Source organism: Etheostoma cragini, chromosome 19, assembly GCF_013103735.1.
Source record: "Etheostoma cragini isolate CJK2018 chromosome 19, CSU_Ecrag_1.0, whole genome shotgun sequence".
Classification (NCBI taxonomy): domain Eukaryota; kingdom Metazoa; phylum Chordata; class Actinopteri; order Perciformes; family Percidae; genus Etheostoma; species Etheostoma cragini.
In genome coordinates, this window is record NC_048425.1 from 9,051,351 (window position 1) to 9,073,774 (window position 22,424).

Here is a 22,424-nt window from a genome sequence, read left to right on the forward strand (position 1 = left end):
GCTAACACCAACGAACTGGGAGACAGCTGGCAGGTTCCTGACCCCCGGCCCGAGTGAGTCACATCACAAAACACACAATACATTAGACTTTGACCCATGTTTTACACAACAAAAATCCTCACTTTGTGTCATTTTCATATTTTTATCTTTATCAGCTGCACCAATGGGGGAGGGGTGAATGAATGTGACAAAACCGTGGAGGAGGAGGCCAAGAAGCCCACCAGCTGTGGCATGATCACCGATCCCAATGGTACACCTAGCCTAATGCCACTAAGAAAGTCAATATCGAGTAAATACAATACAGTAAAATGATTGCCATTGACCTCTGCTGCCTCTCTGTATTTTGATCCTCAGGTATCTTTAAGCCGTGCCACTCGGTCGTGCCTCCCGAGCCGTACTTTGGAAACTGTGTGTACGACATGTGTGCCACCGGCGGTCAGACCGTGGCTCTGTGCCAGGCCGTACAGAGCTACGCCGACATGTGTGCTGCTGCCGGAGTCCCCATCGCATGGAGAAACAACACCTTCTGTCGTGCGTTATCTTTTTTTTTTTTTACCTAGTGTCAGTTTACTTTTACTTTTTCTTGAATGTATTAGTTTTTATTCAGTTTCAGTTCATTTTATTTCCCATAATAACCTAATTTGCAACTGTCCTTTCCCTTTAGCTCTTAAGTGCCCTCCAAACAGTCAATACAACCCGTGTGGCCCCGCCTGCTCCCAGCCCAGCTGTCAGGACCCCGGAAGCCCCGGCGGCTCCTGCAACCAGCCCTGTGTGGAAGGATGCGTCTGCAACCCTGGCTTCGTCCTCAGCGGAGACAAATGCGTCCCTCTCAGCGAGTGTGGATGTACCGACCGAGACGGACACTACAGGCCGGTAAGAGTGATCAGCTCAGGTGGAGGGTTTTGGAAGAAAATGCGTTTGAACATGCATTATACTTATCTATGTACACTATTTGTGTGTGTAGGTGGGAGACAGTTGGTTCACAGAGAAGGACTGCTCCGAGCGCTGCAAGTGTAACGGCAACAATAACATCACTTGCGAGCCGTGGCAGTGCAGCCCGGCCCAGGAGTGTAAAGTTGTAGAAGGTGTGCTGGACTGCCACTCTACAGGTAAACTTAACAGACTGGAGGACTACAGATTTACCTGATTACCAAGCACTGGAAGACTCTGAACTTAACTGTTAGCTTTAGCTCGTAACTTTAACGGAAAGTTTGCAGATTTTCTGTTCTGCCATACATGCAGGCGAATGGAGGCAGTACCCAGAGGTCTGTGTTAATCTGCAGCCCTCCAGAAGGGTTGAAAATCTGCAATTTTTCCTGTTTAGCTTTTGCCTTAGCGCGGTGCCATAGCAACAATAAACAACACCAGCTTTAGACGTTGCTGCTTCCGGTTTTGTGCTGGAGGGAGAGCCCCCTATGTTCACATGATTTAATGTATAAAACTTATGATCATATCAAACATGTTTGATTTTTTCTGAACAGAAAGAAGGTAAAAAGACTGACTGGGACTTTGTTTTATGACCACGTTACACCAAACGATTGAGACAACTGGAGCGCCCCGACTATAGCAAGACTCTCCTGATTTCTTTCCAATATTGGAAAATAGTCTGCGACAGTGGAATTTAAAAGTCGTTGGCATAAGCTCTGTCAACATTTTAAGAATAATGTCATGTCATATTTTTGTAGTTTTGTGTAAGTATATTTCTCATATTTCACCGAGCCTCATTTTCCTTCCTCAGGAAAAGCAGTGTGCCACGTGGCTGGAGATCCTCACTACTACACCTTTGATGGTGTGATGCACACGTACATGGGCACGTGCACTTACACTCTTGTGGAGGTACGGGCCGAATTTGATCCTAAATTTGCTGTACAAGTTAGTATGAACAGGTGAAGATCCCGCGCAAACAGGCTCTGCAGTTACCAACATGGTAACCTGCTGCAGATCTGGTGTTCTTAGCTGAGCTAGACTGAGAATATTAGGTTAAAGCAGATTGGTGATGCTGTTTCGCCCTCATTGTTCTCCGTGAAGTTAGCTGGAAGTGAGTGTAACCTCTGTGTTTTTTATGTAAAGTGACTGTGTCTGACTGTGTTTGTGTGTGTGCTGGGATTTATTCCAGCATGCAGTTAGCACACCAGTCATTATTTAGTTTTACTCACTCATCTCCCGGCAATTGCTCCTGGTGTTCTTCACCACTGTTTTAATAGTAAGGAAATAACACTGTGTAGGGCTGTGGTGAAGTCAGAGACTTCATTTTTGTAAGAAACTATAATGTGTTAAATTTTAGAATGGAATTTGGTGTGGTGTTAGCAAACCGCCCCCCTCACCTGTATCTTAGGGTTTCCAGATCCCACTTTAACCCCTGGAAACATAAAAGCATTACTGTTTTAAATGTTTTTTTTCTGACTCCTCTAGGTGTGTAACACCACCAAGGTAACTCCCTTCAAGATCGTGGCTAAAAACGAGGAGCGTGGTCAGCCGGAGGCCTCCTATGTCCGCTCTGTCAAAGTCTACCTGCCTCATGACACTGTGGTTGAGTTGCAGAAGAGCCGCAAAGTTTTGGTAAGGAACGTCTTTCTGTTTTTAATATTATACTGGCTGCAGTAAAGGGCTACAGCATAGTGAAATGCCCAGTGGCTGACTGATGTCTGTGTTCTCTCTGTCTTGTCTTAGCTGAATGAACGACGGGTGCGGACACCAGTTAACATAGACGTGGCCGGAGCCAAGCTGATAACCAGCGGATCCTACAGTCTGCTGGACACAAACTTTGGTCTACAGGTCAAGTTTGACGGAGTCCATCACCTGGAGATTACAGTTCCTGGAGCATACTATAACAAGGTATGAAAAAGGGCTGAGCAAAATATTGGTATAACATCCATATTGTTATATTAGCCAAGATATTGTCTTACATTTTGGATGTCGTAATATGGTAGGGGTTGTCTTTTCCTGGTTTTAAAGGCTGTATTACAGTAAAGTGATGTCATTTTCTGAACTTACTAGACTGTTCAGCTGTTATTAGCCACCTTGTCCAGGGGTCGTCAATGTTTGTTAAGCTGAGGACCCCTTGACTAAAAGGGACCTCCTATATATTGTAAGAAATTAAATTGCATATTAAACTGGGCCTACAATAACGATATGGCAGCCTAATGCCTTTATACATAGCTTTGTAGTGCATGGAATACTAATTGTGTAAATATTTCTTGTTGCACCAATTGTCAACCCTACAATATTGTCACAATATCAACATTAAGGTATTTGGTTAAGAATATCCCATTTTTGCTATATTGCCCAGCCCTAGAATGAACACTTTAGGCCTGTCTTATTGTCTCTTCACCAAAGACAAAATGTTTCACCATTGGTATCGATGTAATTGGAGTTTGAATTGGAATTATCCTGCGAGATGCAACCTTGTCAAGGCCCCTCTGTCTGTGAAGCACTGTAATAACCCTGCTCCATCTCCCTCCTCTCCAGCTGTGCGGAATGTGTGGAAACTACAACCACAACTCCTCCGATGACAACCTGATGCCTAACAAGAAGCCAGCCAAAGATGTTATTGAACTGGGCAACAGCTGGAAATCAGACGGAGACAGTGATCCTGGGTCAGTGGGTTACAGTTACTACAGTTACCATTCACTTTGAAGAAGTGAAAAAACACAGGGCCAAAGTTCTAAGATGAAAACACCCAAAAACAAATTCCATTGTTAGCCTTTCTTAGCCTCTGTCCTGATTGACAGGTAGCGACTTGTCAATCACAAGCTGCCCTACCCTTAAAGCATCCCCTGCTTCATTGACTAATTTACTAAATGAACATCATGCTGTGTTAAAGAAGACTTGAAAGTAGCGATTGAGGCCATAAACTCATTAAAAAAATTATTACTGAGGTAAGAATTCAAGTGAAAAGTAGTGTCATTTTCTCAAAGACATCTACAACAGACAGACCTCTTTTTGCAACCAGTGGAGTCGGCTCCTGCTTGCCGTAAGAAAGAATGCAGGTTTAAGGCACCTATGCATTAGTCTCGTATTGCCAGACAGATGCACTGAGGTCACTTGAATGTTAAAAAGGTAGTAGGACCTACTTTTGTTGATCAAGACTACTCCGTATTGGCTTCACTTTTCAGCCTTGCAGGTTGCCGCTCTGGCTTGACTAAAGCACTGATCCAAACACTCTCCCCTCTAGCTGTCAGCCGGACACCCGTCCAGATGTCCACCCCAACTGCACCGCAGAGGAGGAGAAGCAGTTCGAGGCTCAGTGTGCCGAGGTCATCCTCTCCGACCGCTTCAAGCCCTGCCACTCCTTCGTGCCCCCCGAGGCCTTCCTGGGTAACTGTGTCTATGACTTGTGCGAGTACAACGGCATGCAGTCCACTCTCTGTGACAACGTGGAGGCCTACGCTCAGGCCTGTCAGAGCGCCGAAGTCCCCATCAGCTGGAGGAACAACACCTTCTGTCGTAAGTATGAGCTGCCCCCTGGGGGGAGGTTTACAGTTCAAGATTAAAAAAATGAATGCTTTATCTAATAAGCTTTTTAAAATTGCAGTAGATGAAATCCAGAACAGGTCTGGGTTGATAATTTAACATAAGTTATTGTTGCGCTTGATGTTGATGCCAATAATGTATTTGTTCATCTTTTTTAGAGTTATCACTGCACGGATAGTAATTCTTTTTTTGAAATGGTTAACCACAGTATATGCACTGCGTGACACCATTAGGTTCATATTATTGTAATTGGCTCATGTTGTAAATGTTGTTGTTTTTGTTAATGTAGCCTTTGGAGCCCAAGAAAAATGTACAATAACGTTAGTCTTGATCTTGAAGTTCCACTTCAACTGATTGACAGTCCAAATGCGGATTCTAGTTTTACTCTTTTCATACTTCCCTGCAGCCCTGCCCTGCCCTCCCAAAAGCCACTACTCTGACTGCACCGCCCCCTGCCCCCCCACCTGCTCTGACCTCTTCCCCATCTTCTGCCACCTCCCCCCGACCACATGTGTGGAGGGTTGCCAGTGTGACGCCGGCTTCGTCCTCAGTGACAACATGTGCGTACCTCTGGACAAATGTGGCTGTGTGGACTTAGATGGAGAGTACCATGATGTAAGTGAAGCGGCCGATGGACCTAAAACACGATGTGATATCATTCAACAGCAGAAACACAAGCAGGTTTTAAGCATTAAAGGTGGAGATGATGGCAAGATGAAGCCTTTGGAGCTTTTCAGCAAAGTTATACGCTCAAGGGTTCATTTCTCGAGGCATCATTTTCAATACCCAAATAATAAAGTACAATACAGTGTCTCACAAAAGTGAGTACACCCATCACATTTTTGTAAATATTTCATTATATATTTTATTGGAACAACACTGAAGAAATGACACTTTTCTACAATGTAAAGTAGTGAGTTTACAGCTTGGATAACAGTGTCAATGTGCTGTCCCTCAAAATAACTCATAGCATTAATGTCTAAACCACTGGCAACATAAGTGAGTATGCTATTGTTGCTAATTATTGAGAAAATCCAAATTCCTTCATTCCTTATTTTTGCATTGCACATTACATGCTCAGCTGACCTGCTAAGTTAACCAAATTACAAATTACATAATTATTTCCGGAATGCTTGCTAGGCAATTATTACAGTCAAATTAAATAAAGATCTTTCTGACTTTTGTCTATTTTTTTTTCTTATATTGTATTTCACTTATATTGATTTTGAATCATTATACTATATGTACACAGTGCCGATAGTTGCATAGGTACTATGAGTTTACAATGGACATGTGCTTAAGTAGGAAAGGGTAGATTGTTACACATAACAAAAACATAATTTAGTCCATGAATGTAAATAAGTGTGTGTGTGTGTGTGTGTGTGTGTGTGTGTGCGTGTGCGTGTGCGTGTGCGTGTGCGTGTGCGTGTGCGTGTGTGTGTGCGTGTGTGTGTGTGTGTCTGTCTGTATGTGTCTGTGTGTGTGTGTGTGTGTGTTTTTTTTGTTTAGATGGGAGACTCGTGGCTGACAACTAGATGTACTGACAGGTGTACCTGTAACCTTGGCGGCAAAATCACGTGTGAGAAACACACCTGTAACTCCAACTCAGTATGTAGCCTGGACAAGTATGGAGACCTGACCTGCAAACCCACAAGTGAGTTCCCCACTCTCATCGGCTTCCTCCAACATTCCAACATGTTGGATAACAGTGTACAGTTTAGAGACTTCAAACCAGAGGGGTCCAACTCAGTTTTACTCAAGGCCACACTGGAAAATGACTCTATTTGGTCCACATAAAGCCCTAAATAAATTAGGTTTATTATTATTCATTACCCATCAAATAATATAGCAATCAAGCAGAACTCTTCATTCTGATTACATTTTTCAGTAGGGTACCCAACACACAGGCTGTGTGGGAATTTCTGTGTCTCAAACACTGCATTGAGTGAAAAGTAAAAAGAAAGCATCCTGTCTTTTTGGTTTTGCGCACAAATGGGTGTGCTAAAATTGATTGTGAACCTAAATTGATATGCTGGACAGATCAAAATTGGGCCGGCGGGCCTCAAGTTTGACACCTCTAAAGTTTAGAGACTTTAAGCCTTCGTATTGTTTAAGTTAAGGCTGGGTATTCTCAATGATTTTCTGATTGATTCTGATTCACAAGGTCCTGAATCGATTGTATTCCTGATTCAATTTCAATTAGGCTAGGAACATTTCAGTTACAATACCAATTTATCTTGGGTATGAAAGAGATTCTACAATTAATACAGAGGTTAATAACATAAGTTCCTCCAACCTGCAGCATTCTTTTTTTTTTATGTTATTTTTTGGGCAGCTGAAGAAGTAAAAAAGGGGGAGAGAGGGGGAATGACCTGCAACAAAGGGCCACAGGTCAGAGTTTAACCTGGGCCTGTTCCGTCGTGAAGTAAACCTCTATTTATGGGCACCCGCTCTACCAACTGAGTTATCCGGGTGCCCGGACCTGCAGCATTCTTTAAAGCATTAAGTATTAAAAGTGTTAATATTTAACTGACCCCAAAGCAGTTAAATTAGTGTACTTTATATTTAACATCAACACACAACAAAGTGCAGCTCTCCCGACTCTACAGTCAAGGAGTATCAAGGAGTGACATTTCATTCAGATATCTGGAAGTGACAGAGGGACTCCTTTTTCCCCTCACCAAAACGGAGCCCATCTTTGGAGCGTTATTTATCCCCATTCCCTTCCCGCTAGCATGACGTTGTTGGAATCCAAATGATTCCTAATTGCTTCTAGTTTCATTTGATGCAAAAATAGATTCTTGGATTTTTATGAATCTATTTTGGATCATTCAAAAAATAATCAATTTTTTTTTCAAACCCAGCTGAGCACTAGTTTAGGTCAAAACCCGTTTTGACTGTTTCATTTGTATATTTTCATCCAGAGTTTGACAAGTGCAGCATCCAAGGGGATCCTCACCACCGAACATTTGATGGTTTCACCCACCACTTCCAGGGCGCCTACACCTACGTCCTGACCCAGGGCCACAACCTGCAGGACTCCCTGTCGCCCCTGGTGGTGAGGGGGAAGAACATCAGGCGTGGGGGAAACAAGAAAATTTCCTTTCTGGATCAGATGTACATCGACGTTTACGGTTTCAACGTTCGCTTCTTACAGAAGAAGCAAGTCCTGGTCAGTGCTTTGTCTTCTTTTCTTTAAAGCGTGTTTTCCTCGTAGTAAAAAAAGTATTGTGAAACTGTTCCAGTGAACCACTCCTCTTAAAGTAAAGCACTGATTCACATGTATTCCCCGTATGTATTACTGTATGCACCATATTAACTAATGCTGTGTAAAAGCACCAAGATCCACGTAGAGAGGAGTACTCGTACTTTTTTAACCCAAACCACAATATCTTTTCCCAATCTTAATTTGTCGTTTTGGTGTCTTAACTTAACTGCTGTCGCCCCAGGACGGTCACCTTGTGTTGGCTAAACTTAATTCCAACAGCGGCTGAAATACGATATTATCACAATACCTATATCACAATATGATAATATTGCAATTTTAATCAATCTCCAAAATTCTGCGGTAGATTGCAATTTCTTACCTTTTTCCACTGTTTTACTTTTAAGTATCAAAAGATCCATTTCTCTGTTTGTACATCTCACTTACATTTTGTTGCTGCAAAATGGGATTGTCAATCAGACAAAATGACCAACACTGTCATAAAAAAACAGTCAATAATGCACCTGACAAACTGAACTAAATTCTCACATGCAATTTATAGAATACTAGATTGATACTTGGCGGACGTGTATCAACACAGTATTTCCCGTCCTGCATCCCTTCACCCCTATAAACATAACTGTCATGTCACCAGTAGTCTCGCTTTGCCAGACCTTCCTCCACAGCTTTGCGGAGGAAGGTCTGGGTAGTCCACACAGCATTCCGGGATGGGAGAAAAACATGCTCCGGTTTATTGGCATTTCTTTAAACCAGTCACAATCGTCTCGGGCGGTGCTAAGCGCTGGACGAAGCAACTGTGCTTCTGCAAAATGGCTTCTGGAAGGTACTTGTTTTAGTGGAACACGTGTACGTTTAAAAGTTGTTTGTTGTACAACAGAAAACTCAGATTGGACAGATAGTATAGCTAGCTGTCTGGATTTACCCTGCAGAGATCTGAGGAGCAGTTAAATATAGTCCTCAGAAATCTACCAGAATAAAGAATGCCAACACAAAGGAAGAGGAAGGTGATAGACATCCGGCCGAAATATGAGACATCCGGCGGAATTTCCGGCGGCCCACGAGCAATCCCAGAAGTTTAAACGTCATTGATTTAGACTATGTTACCAGTAACTGTAATTTCATAAGATGTCTTGCGAATTGTTGTGCATAAATTTTCATACAATACCATACGAACCTGTTCATGGGAATGCCTTGAGTGAAATCATATTGTATTACCTCTAGGTGAATGGGGAGCGTGTGTCCCCCCCTCTTAGTCCAGTGTCCGGTTTGACCATCACGATGAACTCCAAGCAGGTCCAGCTCACCACTGACTTTGGACTCACGGTTCGCTTTGACGGCAACTACCGTGGAGGTGAGAGAAACAGCAACCTCAGCCCTCGCTAACGGACTTTAACTTGTTTGTGAATCCATTCATTCATCCCCTCCGTTGTGTTTGTGTACCAGAGATCATACTGCCCAGCACCTATAAGAACTCTGTCCGAGGGCTGTGCGGAAACTATGACGGCGTCACAAGAAACGAGTACATGAAGCCGGACGGAACGATAGTCCGGGACCTGAACACGTTCGGAGAAAGCTGGAGGGTCAGTGATCGGCAGGCGGGCGGACTGAGAACCTCCGACCTTCCTCACACAGTCCACAGGTATGACCACCGCCAGGGGCGCTGCTTAAGCTGTAAACCAACTCTATAGCAGTGGTTCACAAACTTTTTCATGTCTCCAACCTGTGTAAGAAACACTTCACTAAAATAGTCCTTCTGTCATGGTGTTGGTTCTGGATCGAATTATAGTGACCACTTAAATGAGAAGTTGTCCCCTTTTTGCTGGAGACCTCCTGGAACACCCTCAAGGGGAATCCCTAACTTTAATTATTTCTGTTTCCTCCTTCCGTTCATCCTGCCGTGTGTCTCCAGGCGTGAGGCGGAGACTGATCCGGATTCAGGATTTGAGACATCGGACTGCTCCCAGTCTCAGCTCAATAATTACCTCAGTGTGACTCAGTGTGGAGCGCTGTCTTACTCCGAGGGGCCGTTTGCTGCCTGCCACGCATCCCTGGAACCTCAAACCTACCAGGAGTGAGTTGTGTGTGTGTGTGTGTGTGTGTGTGTATGTGTTTGTGTGTGTGCTGTCCTCTGAAGAGAGCTACAGTGCAGTTTTAATGTGTTTATAACGCTTTACTTTTACACCCTTTTTCTAAATTTAAATGACATCTTGCTCTGTGTGTTTGTGTTTGTGTTTGTGTTTGTGTTGGTGTGTGTGTGTGTGTGTGTGTGTGTGTGTGTGTCTCAGTGACTGTGTGTTTGACCTGTGTGCTGAGGATGGCAGTGAAGTGCTGCGTTGTGCCAGTTATGAAGCGTACGCTGCAGCATGTCAGGAGGCCGGAGTCAGACTGGGCCCCTGGAGGCAGCAGCTGGGCTGTGGTAAGATGCTGAACACACACTCAGTCACGTAGCATTCACATCAAGTACCTGGTTTTAGCCCATTGAGCCGGACTAAAGTAAAATTACAAATGTTTTAGCATCAAAAGTACCCAAAGTTAAAGTACTCATTATGCAGAATGGCCCATTTCAGATACATTCTATTAGGGGATTCTGATTCTTGATGCATTAATGTGATGATTACTTTAATGTTGCAGCTGATAAAGTTGGAGCTAATTTTGAAATACTGCTGGGTAGCTTAATTTACACCCTAAATTATTAGTTAGATTATATTTTGTAATAATAATCTAAATCTGCAAAGTAACTAAAGTTATCAAATACATATTTGCCTCCAAAATGTAGTGGAGTAGAAGTATCAAATAGGAATGCTTAAGTACAAGTAGCTCAAAATTCTACTTAAGTATAAGTAAATGTACTTAGTTATTAGTATTTGTCCTACTGTTCTGGACATCCATTATTTCTGTTCTCAAAAAAATTCAGTTTACTGGCTCAGAGAAGTGAAGCAACTAGAAAATAGTCACATTTAAGAAGCTGGAAACAGAATATTTATTTATTTAATTATTTTATTCTTCAAAAAAAAATGACTAATTGATTATCAAATAGTCGCGGATTAAGTTAATTGCTGGCAACTAATCGACTGATCTTTGCAGCTCTAGTTTGTTGTAATGTGTGTGAAATCTACACAAAACTACAATTAGCTTGTTAAAGGGAGCTGTAAAAGTGTGAGTCAGTGATCCATACTGGACCGGGTTGTGACTTGTCTCTCTCGCTCTCTCCCAGTCCTGTCCTGTGACGCCAACAGCACCTACTCCTCCTGCATGTCCCCCTGCCCCGCCTCCTGCGCCGACCTGGCAGCACCCTCCGAGTGTGACATCACTTCCTGCATGGAGGGCTGCCAGTGCGCCGCCGGCTTCGTCATGAGCGAGGGAAGCTGTGTGCCATACACGCAGTGTGGCTGCAACTTCCTCAACAGATACTACACTGTAAGTACAACAGATATATAACCAATACAAAACTGGAAGTAAAAAAGATGTACAACAGATACAACACTGTAAGCATAACATATGTATCACAGATACCACACTGTAAGTTCAACAGATATATAACAGATACTACACTGTAAGCATAACATATGTATCACAGATACCACACTGTAAGTTCAACAGATATATAACAGATACTACACTGTAAGCATAACATATGTATCACAGATACCACACTGTAAGTTCAACAGATATATAACAGATACTACACTGTAAGCATAACATATGTATCACAGATACCACACTGTAAGTTCAACAGATATATAACAGATACTACACTGTAAGCATAACATATGTATCACAGATACCACACTGTAAGTTCAACTGATATATAACAGCTACAATACTGTAACTATAACAGATGTCTAACAGATACCACACTATAAGTACAACAGATGTATGTCAGATACTACACCGTAAGTACAACTGATGTATAACATATGCTACACTGTAAGTATAACAGATGTATAACAGATACTACACTGTAAGAGGCCTCCTGTAGTTACAGCAGTGATGTGTGTGTCTCATTGTGATGATGTCATCCCGTCCTTTGTGTCCCCTCTCTACCTCCGTCCTGCAGCTGAACGAGAAGTTTGTGACCGATGACTGTTCCCAGGCCTGTGAATGCACCAGCCTGGGCTCTGTGTGCCAGCCCAAGACCTGCCAGAGCGGAGACGTCTGCACCATCTATAACTTTAAACGGGACTGCTACAGAGGTCTGTGTGTGTGTGTGTGTGTGTGCGTGTGTGTGTGTGGGTGTGTGTGTGTGTGGGTGGGTAGGTGTGTGGGTGTGTGTGTGTGTGTCATTCATTGTCTTCTCAATATTATTTCAGTGTAAACCCCGCTGACTCTGCCTTTGACTCTCAATGTAGTCAGAACGCAGCGCCTAAGTTTACTGTCTCTGAGTAATTGTTTTGTCTTTTTGTGCTCATTTTGTGTCTCTTTGTGGTAGTTTTGTATGTCTTTGAATATGTTTTTTGTCTATTTGTCGCATTTTTTGCAAATTTTGGAAGTTGTTTTGTGCGTATTTGTAGTCCTTTTGAATTTCTTTGTAGTGGTTTTCTGTCTCTCTTTCATCATGTTGCATCTCTTTGTAGTTGTTTTGTTTCTTTGTAATTTTGTGTCTTTGTCATGAGTGGCAGACATTAAAGTGACAGTACAGGGCAAATGTGTGCTGCGGCATTCATTTAATTTGCACTCAGGATCTGTTTATAATTAGCACCCGACATCCTGAGACACTATGTGCATCTTCAGAGGGAGGCTACTGTTCTGTAGCCGTGTCAGCTTGTCTTAAGGCATGTAATCCGAGTTCTCAATGAGTAACTTTCAGGCAAAGGGGAAAACGGGGGAAAGCTTGTTAATCACCCTGCTGCATTTATTAATTATATCAACTCTATTTGGTACGTTAATACTGAAGATGCACATGAACATGATGATTGTGAGAGAAACCAAATCATAATATATTGTTTTTGTGTTGCAGCGAGTCCCTGCCTCAGCTACCCCTGTCAGAACGGAGGAACGTGTCAGGAGGCCAGCAACAGCACATACACCTGTCAGTGTGCAGAGGGCTTCGAGGGCTCAAACTGCGAGGTGGCGATAACGCCAAGCAAAGGACTGGGTACGGCCCGCTCAAACATCTGCTGCACTCCGATCTCAAAAGGAGTAATCTCAGGACACTTTACAGATAGAGTAGGTCTAGTTTAGATAGGACATGGAAGTCACACGCCCACTGATTGAACTACTATTTATATCAGTCACAAACCAAACACAGCCATTCTCACATCTAGGGCGGTCCATTTAAACACGACTCCCTCCTACACAAATGCTGCCCCAGCTTCTGCTGCTAATGGCAACACCTCACCTCCACCACCCCAGCCTCCACCTTCCTAGTTCAGAGTCTGAACATGACTCAAAGTTTTAAATGGTTTTCAATGTCGGATTTGGGCCCACTCGTGTATATACTGTAAGATAAGATTAAAAAAAGTAATCCTAAACAGGGGAAATTCCCTTGTTACAGCAGCTGAAAAGGAAAATTTCTGTTTGTGTGGGTTCTGCATGGTTCTCCCTGTCTCAGTTTAGCATGCCACTCTGCTGGTCCATGGAGCATTATCAAGAGCAGAGCCATCAGCCCCAAGCATTTCTGTTCTTCACTTTATTGAAGTTTTTTATTGTTCCTATTCCTAACATTGTGGGCTTCCTTTAAAAGTCAACGTTTTTTTTTTTTTTATTGAAATGTTGTTTGCTGCAGACCCCAAGTGGATCATCGTGATCGCTGTCCTGGCTGCTGTCGCCGTCGTCGCCATCGTGACGGCCATCGTGTGCGTCTGCAGACAGAAATCCAAGTGAGTCTCGGTTGATTCTGTGCTGCGCAAATACCAGAGCATTCGGATGTGCATAGATTGTGTCCCAACTGCTGACTGACGCAGGCAGAATGTCCTGACCCAGCCACCGTCCTCGAGTCTACTCGACACAGACAAAAACAAAATCTCACACAAAGTCATACAATTTTCATTGCAGGTCACAAGTTTATGTAATTGAGAAGCAGCAGTCATCTCACAGTGGGTGAGAGAAAATTACAATGTCAACACCTTTTTTGGGGGAATTTTCTGGGATCAAACTGAATTTCTGTATCAGCACTGGGAAGGGAAGGGTGTGATTCACTGCCTGCATTCCTCATTCCTCACTCCTCACTCACTCACTCCTTACTCACTCACTCACTCCACGTACCTCCTCTGCGCTCCTTCATCTCTGACCTGCAGGCACACACAGGTGTGTTATTGATAACATTTCCTTACCTCGGATCTTTCTGTCCGCAGGAAAAACATGCTCAAGGAGAAGAAGATCAGCCTGACATCAACAAGTAAGAATTTTCCTTATTGGGGGGCGATTAAGTTGACTAATTCCTACCTTACACCAAACGACTTTTCAAGCGATTCTACTGTCGCAGACTAATTCCTAATATCTGGATGAAATCACGAGTGTTGCAAGAGTCAAGGCGCTCCCCGTGTCTCCATCGTTTGGTGTAAGGTCATAAAAGTCCCGGTCGATGTTTTTCACGTCGGGATGTTCTGGCAAAATCAAACGCGGTCTATATCATCAATTTTAAAGTCTTGGTAGTAAAGTTGAATAATATGAACATTGTCAACAACCAATGGGAGCGCTCCCTCCAGAACTAAACGGCGGCATGCCATTGTAGGTAAAGAATAATAATACATATACAGGAGGGTAATGTTCTGAGAAAAATCTGATTTACCAAGATTGCAATCTTAAATTTATGAGAAAAAAAGTACAGTATGTTAAAACCTTGTGTTTTAAGAGCTTTTCACATGGGGAGCAGGCCTTGGCCTGTGTGGTCACGGGGCTCGTCATGGGAACAGACCGGCAGACAACGCTCCGCGATTAACGCCATGCGATCACTGTGTGGTAACCATGGGGATTCTGTGCACTACTGTATCCCTGCCAGACAAAGGAATGACACTAATTGACAGTAATAACGTTGTCATATATCCGTAATGACAGTTTGATTCATAACAGTTAGTGGAAATCCCACTCTTTCCTAACCACAGACTGTTATTGTTGATGGCTAAAGCTAGCTAAATTAGCATAGTAGTAGTAGCTCTAATAGTTTTTTTTCTTTCATCATTTTCTGAGGTTTGCTACCTGAGCAACATTATTACAGGAAAAAAGTCTAAATATTTTCAGAGTAAAAGTCTAAATATTTTCAGAGTAAAAGTCAGAATATTTTCAGAATAAAAGTCTGAATATTATGAGATAAATCAGAATAATTTCAGAATACTTTTTCCATTTATTTATGTCCCTGTTTTACCAAAGGACTTCTCTATTGTTTTTGTAATGAATGAGAGCATGTAATATACAGGCCAAACAGAAAATGTCTATACGGTGCAAAGTCCCAACAATGAGCTGCATGAACGGACAAATTTCTTAAAGTGTATTTCCAGAAGAATTCCCTTGAAAGTCAACTATATTCTCCATTTGTGACGAAGACCTGTCGACAGATTCTTCCTGGTGATGATTATTAGCACAGCTCTGATATCTGTTTCTTTTTTTCTCTCTCTCTTTTAGGCATCCCATATAAAAACATAGATGACCAAAGGAATGATAAAGTGACCCCTATGTGAGGACGAAGTATGTAACCTGAATGTAACAAACACCTGCTGTAGGAGGACAACATTAACAATATGTTGTGAAGCATATTCAGCCGGCCTCCAAAGAATAAAACTCCAAAATGAAGGAAGTCTTGTGAGAGTTGTGAATATTATAGATATTGTTCATAGGCCAATGTTTTGCTTCCTTAACTTATGCTTTTGAAGATGTAATTTTAGTCAGATGTGTGCGTTTAATCAACAGAAGTGGAAATCGCTCTGTGTGCCTTTTTAAGTGTCAATGTATATTTGGAATGAAATGCGTGCAGAAAAAGTGTCTTTGTTCAAATGTTAATAAGTGTTTTGAATTATTACAGATTACAGAGATTTTTACCATTACCATGCACCTACATATCAATCTATTTATTTAGTTTAGATTAATCCCATACATTTTCATCTTTGCATCCAGATCCATCAAATATTTTGAATCACAGAAAATGTCGCAGAACATTTCCATCTCGCTCTGAATACTCTGAAGTGCAGTAAAAATAAAATCTCATTTTACCATTTCTCTTTTTGTAGTTCATTCCCATAAAAAACACAAAACTACATCCTGGACTTTAAGACGTTTAATATGTATTGTGAGATATTAAAGTGGCCATATGTAACGTTCAGATTGTGTTGATTCCTTTGGACAAAAGCGGGAATGTTGTTACCACACCTGCTGTCCTAAAGATCTAGGAGCTTTGCTGGTATGGAGTGTTCATATAGTTGCGATAAATGTTTTGCTCAGACAGAAATTCATTCATTTAGAATAAGGGAATAAGTCACAGATGCATCGTTGCATTTGAAGTGTTGCATACGGTAACTACGCCTGCTTTGGATGTCTTGTGAGCCAAACCGAGTATTACTGTCGCTGTGTCACAAGCATTAGGAGGTTGTTGTAGCAATAGGTGGTGTGTTATCGCTCATCTTTTACTTTCCCTTTTTACCTTTTAGTTCTTTGTTTAATTTCCTTCTTTTCTGTGATGGTCCTGCTTCAGTATCAGCCATAACTACAGCAGATAACTTCAGAAAATAACATTAAAATACAATCAGGCCTATGTAAAGAAAACTCCTGCTACCCTTTACCTGGCTGGATACTCACTAACGCAGGCTTTTCCAGTGTTATGCTGAAATCTGTGACCCATCAGAATGTGTTACTGCAGCATCGTCTACCTTCCGCAATTCATTCTGTGACGGACCCGGGCAGATGCATTCATAAAAACTGTATAAAACTAGCGTTCTTTTCACTGTTAGTCTCATTTGCTGTTAAGGTCATTAATGATCACCAGATGGAACATTACAGTTTCAGAAGCATTTAAAAGTTAAACATAGTCACTTAAAGGCAGACCAGTGTATCTCTTATATTTGTAAAATTGATTATTATTTTTCCTGTTCTTTATATCTATAAACTTTTAGCAATTACATGTTTACATTTATTTTACTGGTTTATATTTTTTTAAAGCAGTGGTGGAAAAAGTAATCTGATCATTAAGTAAAAGTAGTAATACCACAGTGAAGAAATACAAGTGAAAGTCCTGCTTCAAAATAAAAGCATTATCATCTAAATATACTTTTAGACCATAGTGTAAAAGTACTCACTATTCATCTTATTTCAGAACAAAATACATAAGTGTGTTGGATTAGAGTCATTGATAGCTAAATGTGTCTATCACTCTAATGTTGTAGCTAAAAGTGGAGTGAATTGTAATCACTTGATATACTGCTGGGTAGCATGTATGTTTTGATAAAATGTTGCAATAACAATATGAATCTGTAAAGTAACTAAATGCATCACCTCAATGTAGTGGCAGAAAAAAGTGCAAAATATTTTCTTCTAGTGAAGTACAAGTCTAACGTAGCAGAAAGTGGAAACACTCAAGTACAGTACTCTGAATAATACAGGGTGCAAATGTTTTGAAGGTACATTACACCGCTGTTTGAAAGTAGGTTACAACACTGAACAATGAATGATGAACAGTTGTTCTGGAATACACCTAAAACTTACCAACAGTACATCAAAACACTACACAGCCAACCAGAGGTGAGCTGTCAGGGCTTCTCTGCTGGCCAAGACATTGTCAGAATCAGAAAATGATATATGCAGTGGTGAAAGAACATTTGAAAAATGTAACTAGTAACTTAAGATGTCAGATGAATGTAGTGGATTAAAAATAGGCATGAAAGACTCAAGTCTAGTCTAGTACAAGTACATCAACATTTAGTAATTGTACTTAGTTACATTACATCCACTGTATATATATATATATATATATATATATATATATATATATATATATATATATATATATATATATATATATATATATATATATATATATATATATATATATATATTTATTTATTTATTCATTTTACATGTATTTTACAAAGTCCGTTCCCACAAGTCAAGTCTATAATCGTAACTGCATTGCAACCTTTCCTTGGTTGTGCGTATTCCAGTGCGTCTCGTAAATTTGAGCTTTTATCCAATCAGATTTCCCCTCTATGCTGTCTCCGGGGGAAAAATCTACTCTGAGGCCTTTATAATTTCGAGTGAATCCCGCTGCTGTATAAATAGAGGAGATGTTTTCGATTGTCACATTCTTTAGCCAATCAAATTTCGAGTATTCCCTGTTGGGCGTATTCTTTGACGGGCCGCAGCCAGAGCCCATGACCTAGCTATGTCGGCATTTTTCCGGACCAGTTAGCCAACTGAAGCTAAACTAGCTAGCGTCACATAACCGTAACAGCGACGTCAGTTCAAGTTCGTTTAGAGTTTTTTTGTCAGTGAAAGAAATGAGGATGTACGTTTTTACCAAGTGATGTGCAGCTTTTGGTAAGTTTAATGGATTTTTCTGCATTATAGTCAAATGAGTTTACTAGCTATCACTGCTTGCTTCAGATTTGAGCAGTGTCAATGGCCGCTGTGCCTTTTTATGCGTGCAGACGTGTGTTGAGCCCCAGTAACTTGGCTGGGATTTGTGAGGAAGATTGTTGATTCATAATTGTGATATTTGTGTATTTCATTGCTTTGTGGTCGTTGTATGAGTAAATGTGACCTGTTGTTGTTTGTTCGAGATGCAGCAACACCCCGTCATCATACTTCATATAGTGATGGCTTCAGTCACTCGTAAGCGTTTACGAGGGATGAGACGTAATTTCCTCTAAAGCGTTACGTAACTACGTCAGATGTTTGGGCGGAGTTAGCTGCTCCTTCAGCTGCACTGCTTGCGGGAAGGCTGCTCTCGGATCCTCTGCTATAGCTCGTCGATGCTCCCTCCTCGATGCTCGCTCCTCGTGGACGAAATATCTGTTGAGTCATGTTAAAATGACTTTATTACAAACGAAAATGCCCTAGTGTCAGTGGTGGAATGTAACTAAGCAGGCTACATTTAATCAAGTAGGCTACTGTACCTTAAGTACAACTTTGAGGTACTTGTACTTTACTTGAGTCTTTTCTTTTCATGCAACATTCTACTTATACTGATTAGTTATACTGGTGTGTGTGTGTGTGTGTGTACATCCTGGTTAGTTACTGAGACCGATAACCAATATTTGGAACTGATATGCATACTGTAGAAATGAACATCCTTAAATCAAAATTAAGATTTTGGAATGTGACAAACTTGTCATGCTCAATGCTTTAAAGGTCCCATGGGATGAAGTTTTCACTTTGAGGTTTTTTAACATTAATATGCGTTCCCCCAGCCAGCCTATGGTCCCCCAATCGATAGAAATAGCGATAGGTGTAAACCGAGTCCTGGGTATCCTGCTCTGCCTTTGAGAAAATGAAAGCTCAGATGGGCCGATCTGGAATCTAGCTCCTAATGAGGTCATAAGGGGCAAGGTTACCCCCTCTTTCTCTGCTTTGCCCGCCCAGAGAATTTGGCCCACCCATGAGAGAGAGACATTATGGCTTCATAGGCGTTAGTTTGGTTTGAAATGTGGACAGAGACGTGTTTTTTTTCCCTCTTTCGCGCAGGTCATGTTTTGAAAGACGCTGTCCTGTAGCTTACTAATGTAAATAAATAAAAACATGGTTTGATGTACCTAAACAATGATTACCAAAGTTCTCTGTCATATTGAGAGATTGCAAATGTCTGTGCCTGCCCTGTGGGGATAGATCTTTGTGGATTTGTTGGCATCGGTCACTCAATAATTATGTGTTATGAACTTTTTTTAGAAAACAAAATCTTAGTTAACTAAATTGAGCTGGAGGTTTTCAAATAAAGTGGTGGGTACATAATGACTCATAATGAAATCTGACACGCGTACCCAACATTTCTCAACGAAATCGACGCCTATGCACGGATTTTACCAACTCCAGGTCATCCACAGAATAAAAAAAATATCAAACACAGACCAACACATTAACCCAGCAATACTTTATTCAGAAAACCAAAGATCCCAAACATATCTCACACAACAATAACTTTACAGCGTGTGGCTTTCTAATGGCTCCAAAAATGGTTAAATATCAAAGAATGGGATAACAAGTCACATTCAGACAGAGAACAGCAGCCAGACTCAGTAGAAATCAAAACATCCTGCTATTAGATTTCCAGTGTACAAAAACAAGTCTCTCTTCTAAAACTCCACACATTTTCCTGCCTCACATTCAACATATTCATCTTCAGTATGAACAGTGTCCTGATAGTCATTATACACATGAGTATGACAGAAGTCAGGAGTGTATGATATGTCTGGAATGTGTAGTTGCTTATACAATGGAATGATGAAATGGTGCAAACATAGTGTGTGTGTGTGTGTGTGTGTGTGGCTTCTGTAAGCAAGCTGCAGAAGAAAGTTTAAAACAAATTTCACAATAGGCTTAACAAAAGTGGAATTTAAACACATTCAATTGGCAATCAAGTGTAAACACACCTTTTTCTGTTATTACGAACCAAACATTGATTTTAGCTTATGAGCATTATAGTAACGTTTTATTTTACAGCTCCCTTAGTTTCCTAGTCATTTCCTGTAAGGAACTGATGTGTAACTGTAAATTCAATGCACTGTTCCTGTAAAAGAACTGTCATTTGGAACTAATGATTGGGCCAATGAGACCATGTTGACACATTCAATACATTTATGAAGAATAAAGTTTTCAATAACAGTTTATTTTTTTTCCAGTCATTAAGATTTAAACAAATAACATTCTTCTGAAATGAATGAATGACCTCAACTCAAAGAATTGTCTCTGCGTTCTCCATATTTAATATGTGTATATTAATGTGTTTAAGAATAGTGTCAAACTCAAGGCCCGCGGGACTGAATACGGCACCTCGCAGATTTTAATCGGGCCCGCACATCAGTTTACATGTTGGCCCGCCTAGTTCTGGACTACACCAAAAAGACGGGGAAACGTTTTTCATACTGCAGTTACACCAAACTCAAAGCAGAATTTGGGCGATTTACCGACTTGGAGACCGTGACTTTGCATATTCAGGCCTGTGAACCAGGTTGTTTCCTTTTTTTTTTTATTTGTTTTGCTAGATTTGCTAAGTTCTGAGATGCCTTAGTAATGTTTTACCGACTTTTTTAGGGCTTTATGTTGACCCAATTGTATGTGAGAAGACTATATGAGACACGCAATAATACATTCCAAATATTTGACTTTTTCAGTTAAATAAGAGCATGTCAATGAACTATACATGTGTGGCCCTTAGTGAAGTTGAGTTTGACACCCTAAGTTTAAAAGCACTCTGTGTAAGAGCACCCTCAGAAAATAGAAATGACTACAACGACAATAAATTAGTCATGTTCTGTAATTATCAGACTACATTAGAAGCGTTAATCTTTCAACAACGGCGTCTTATTTCAGCCGGACCCTGTTTTTACATTATACATGAGAGTTGTTAGCAGCGATTAGGTAACATTTGTTACATTGATAGGGGGTTTGAATTGCTGGACAATGAAAGAAGTAAGGGGATCACACTGTAAAAGGTGCTGGGACACTGTAATGCCACACAGTCTATGTAACTGGTCAAAAATAGACAAACATTACCAATAGATGAAGTTATCATTAAGACAAATACATTTAAATAAATCAGCCAGTGTAAAGACTACTGTATGGAACTGGATCACATTCAATACTCGAATCTCTATCCTATTTCAAAAATAGACCAATAGATGTCAGTCTTAGTGCAAACTACTTCCTGTTAGGGAAGGCGCAAGACAACACACTGCTGTCATCCAGATGTGTAGTTCAGTTAAAAGACAAACAATATGTAACCTTAAACCCATCAATATTAATTGTAATTACTGATTAATTTCCCCTAAATGTTTCAGATACTGAAGACGAAACCAGGAACGAAGGCCAGGGGTATCTAACCGGGGTTTGATGGCAAACAAATGTATTTTACAAAATAAATACCAGCTACTGGACCTATCCAGCTTATTCTGTGCTCCCAGGCCTGCCCCACGCAGGCGGTCTGGGGTGTCCTGATTATCTCCCGCAGGAAAACAAGAGCTGCCATAATAAAGGAATATACAGTCAACGCAGATAACCCGTTTAGTAAAATGGAATGAAGGCTTGATAGAAAAGTAACAACCAAAACAAAATTGAAATGATAAACCAATGAAATGACCAATTGGGGCTCCGTGGGGGTGGGGGGGGGGGGGGGGGGGGGGGGGGGGGGGGGGGGGGGGGGGGGGGGGGGGGGGGGGGGGGGGCTCTGTCTCCCTGTCCTCTCATCACCACTCCTCCTCCTCTCTGGCCAATCAGCGTTCCTCTGCTCCTCCTTCCATCGCTCCGTGCACGCCGTGTTGCCTTCAGGGCACAGGGTGGATGCTCTGGTGGCTGGACAGAGGGACCAAACACTGATGTATGTGCCTCTGGTAAACAAATCTTCCGTTCCAGGTCATCTGAGGAGAAACGGGGTGGAGATTCGATAAAAAACAGGTCACAGGCTTCTGTCCGAGTAAGGGCTGCTCGATTTTGGGAAAAATCATAATCACGATTATTTTGGTCAATATTGAAATCACAATTATGTAATACGATTATTTCACATGACTTTGGAAACGTGTTGCATTTATTAAAAAGACACCTTTCAACAATTCTTAAAACATAGAACATTTATTGTACTTTTTGAACTATT

The 22,424-nt window shown here is 41.3% G+C and overlaps 2 protein-coding genes and 1 long non-coding RNA gene across 3 annotated transcripts in view; 1 reads left to right on the forward strand and 2 right to left on the reverse strand.

The window, feature by feature from the left end:
• The window catches only part of zanl (zonadhesin, like), a 50,437-nt gene extending 34,779 nt beyond the window's left edge, over window positions 1-15,658 (forward strand). Inside the window, exons 35-53 of the mRNA XM_034856924.1 lie at window positions 965-1,109; window positions 1,739-1,836; window positions 2,413-2,559; window positions 2,671-2,835; window positions 3,469-3,596; window positions 4,175-4,446; window positions 4,880-5,088; window positions 5,983-6,127; window positions 7,398-7,645; window positions 8,921-9,050; window positions 9,143-9,338; window positions 9,609-9,770; window positions 9,985-10,115; window positions 10,914-11,116; window positions 11,757-11,892; window positions 12,657-12,794; window positions 13,425-13,518; window positions 13,993-14,036; window positions 15,260-15,658. Of these exons, the coding sequence (XP_034712815.1) occupies window positions 965-1,109; window positions 1,739-1,836; window positions 2,413-2,559; window positions 2,671-2,835; window positions 3,469-3,596; window positions 4,175-4,446; window positions 4,880-5,088; window positions 5,983-6,127; window positions 7,398-7,645; window positions 8,921-9,050; window positions 9,143-9,338; window positions 9,609-9,770; window positions 9,985-10,115; window positions 10,914-11,116; window positions 11,757-11,892; window positions 12,657-12,794; window positions 13,425-13,518; window positions 13,993-14,036; window positions 15,260-15,315 (2,847 nt within the window). The 3' untranslated portion in view covers window positions 15,316-15,658. The remainder of the gene's footprint in view (window positions 1-964; window positions 1,110-1,738; window positions 1,837-2,412; window positions 2,560-2,670; window positions 2,836-3,468; window positions 3,597-4,174; window positions 4,447-4,879; window positions 5,089-5,982; window positions 6,128-7,397; window positions 7,646-8,920; window positions 9,051-9,142; window positions 9,339-9,608; window positions 9,771-9,984; window positions 10,116-10,913; window positions 11,117-11,756; window positions 11,893-12,656; window positions 12,795-13,424; window positions 13,519-13,992; window positions 14,037-15,259) is intronic.
• On the reverse strand, window positions 2,564-21,677 carry LOC117934906. The gene is made up of 3 exons (XR_004654607.1): window positions 20,862-21,677; window positions 7,926-7,931; window positions 2,564-2,574 (listed from the first exon to the last, which is right to left on the reverse strand). It is a non-coding gene; the product is annotated as an uncharacterized LOC117934906 (long non-coding RNA).
• A 160-nt stretch (window positions 21,678-21,837) lies between these two features.
• map11 (microtubule associated protein 1) overlaps window positions 21,838-22,424 on the reverse strand; it is a 13,489-nt gene continuing 12,902 nt past the window's right edge. The window contains exons 12-13 of the transcript XR_004654569.1: window positions 21,995-22,191; window positions 21,838-21,934 (exon numbers count right to left, since the gene is read on the reverse strand). The gene's annotated coding sequence lies outside the window, so the exon portion shown is untranslated. The remainder of the gene's footprint in view (window positions 21,935-21,994; window positions 22,192-22,424) is intronic.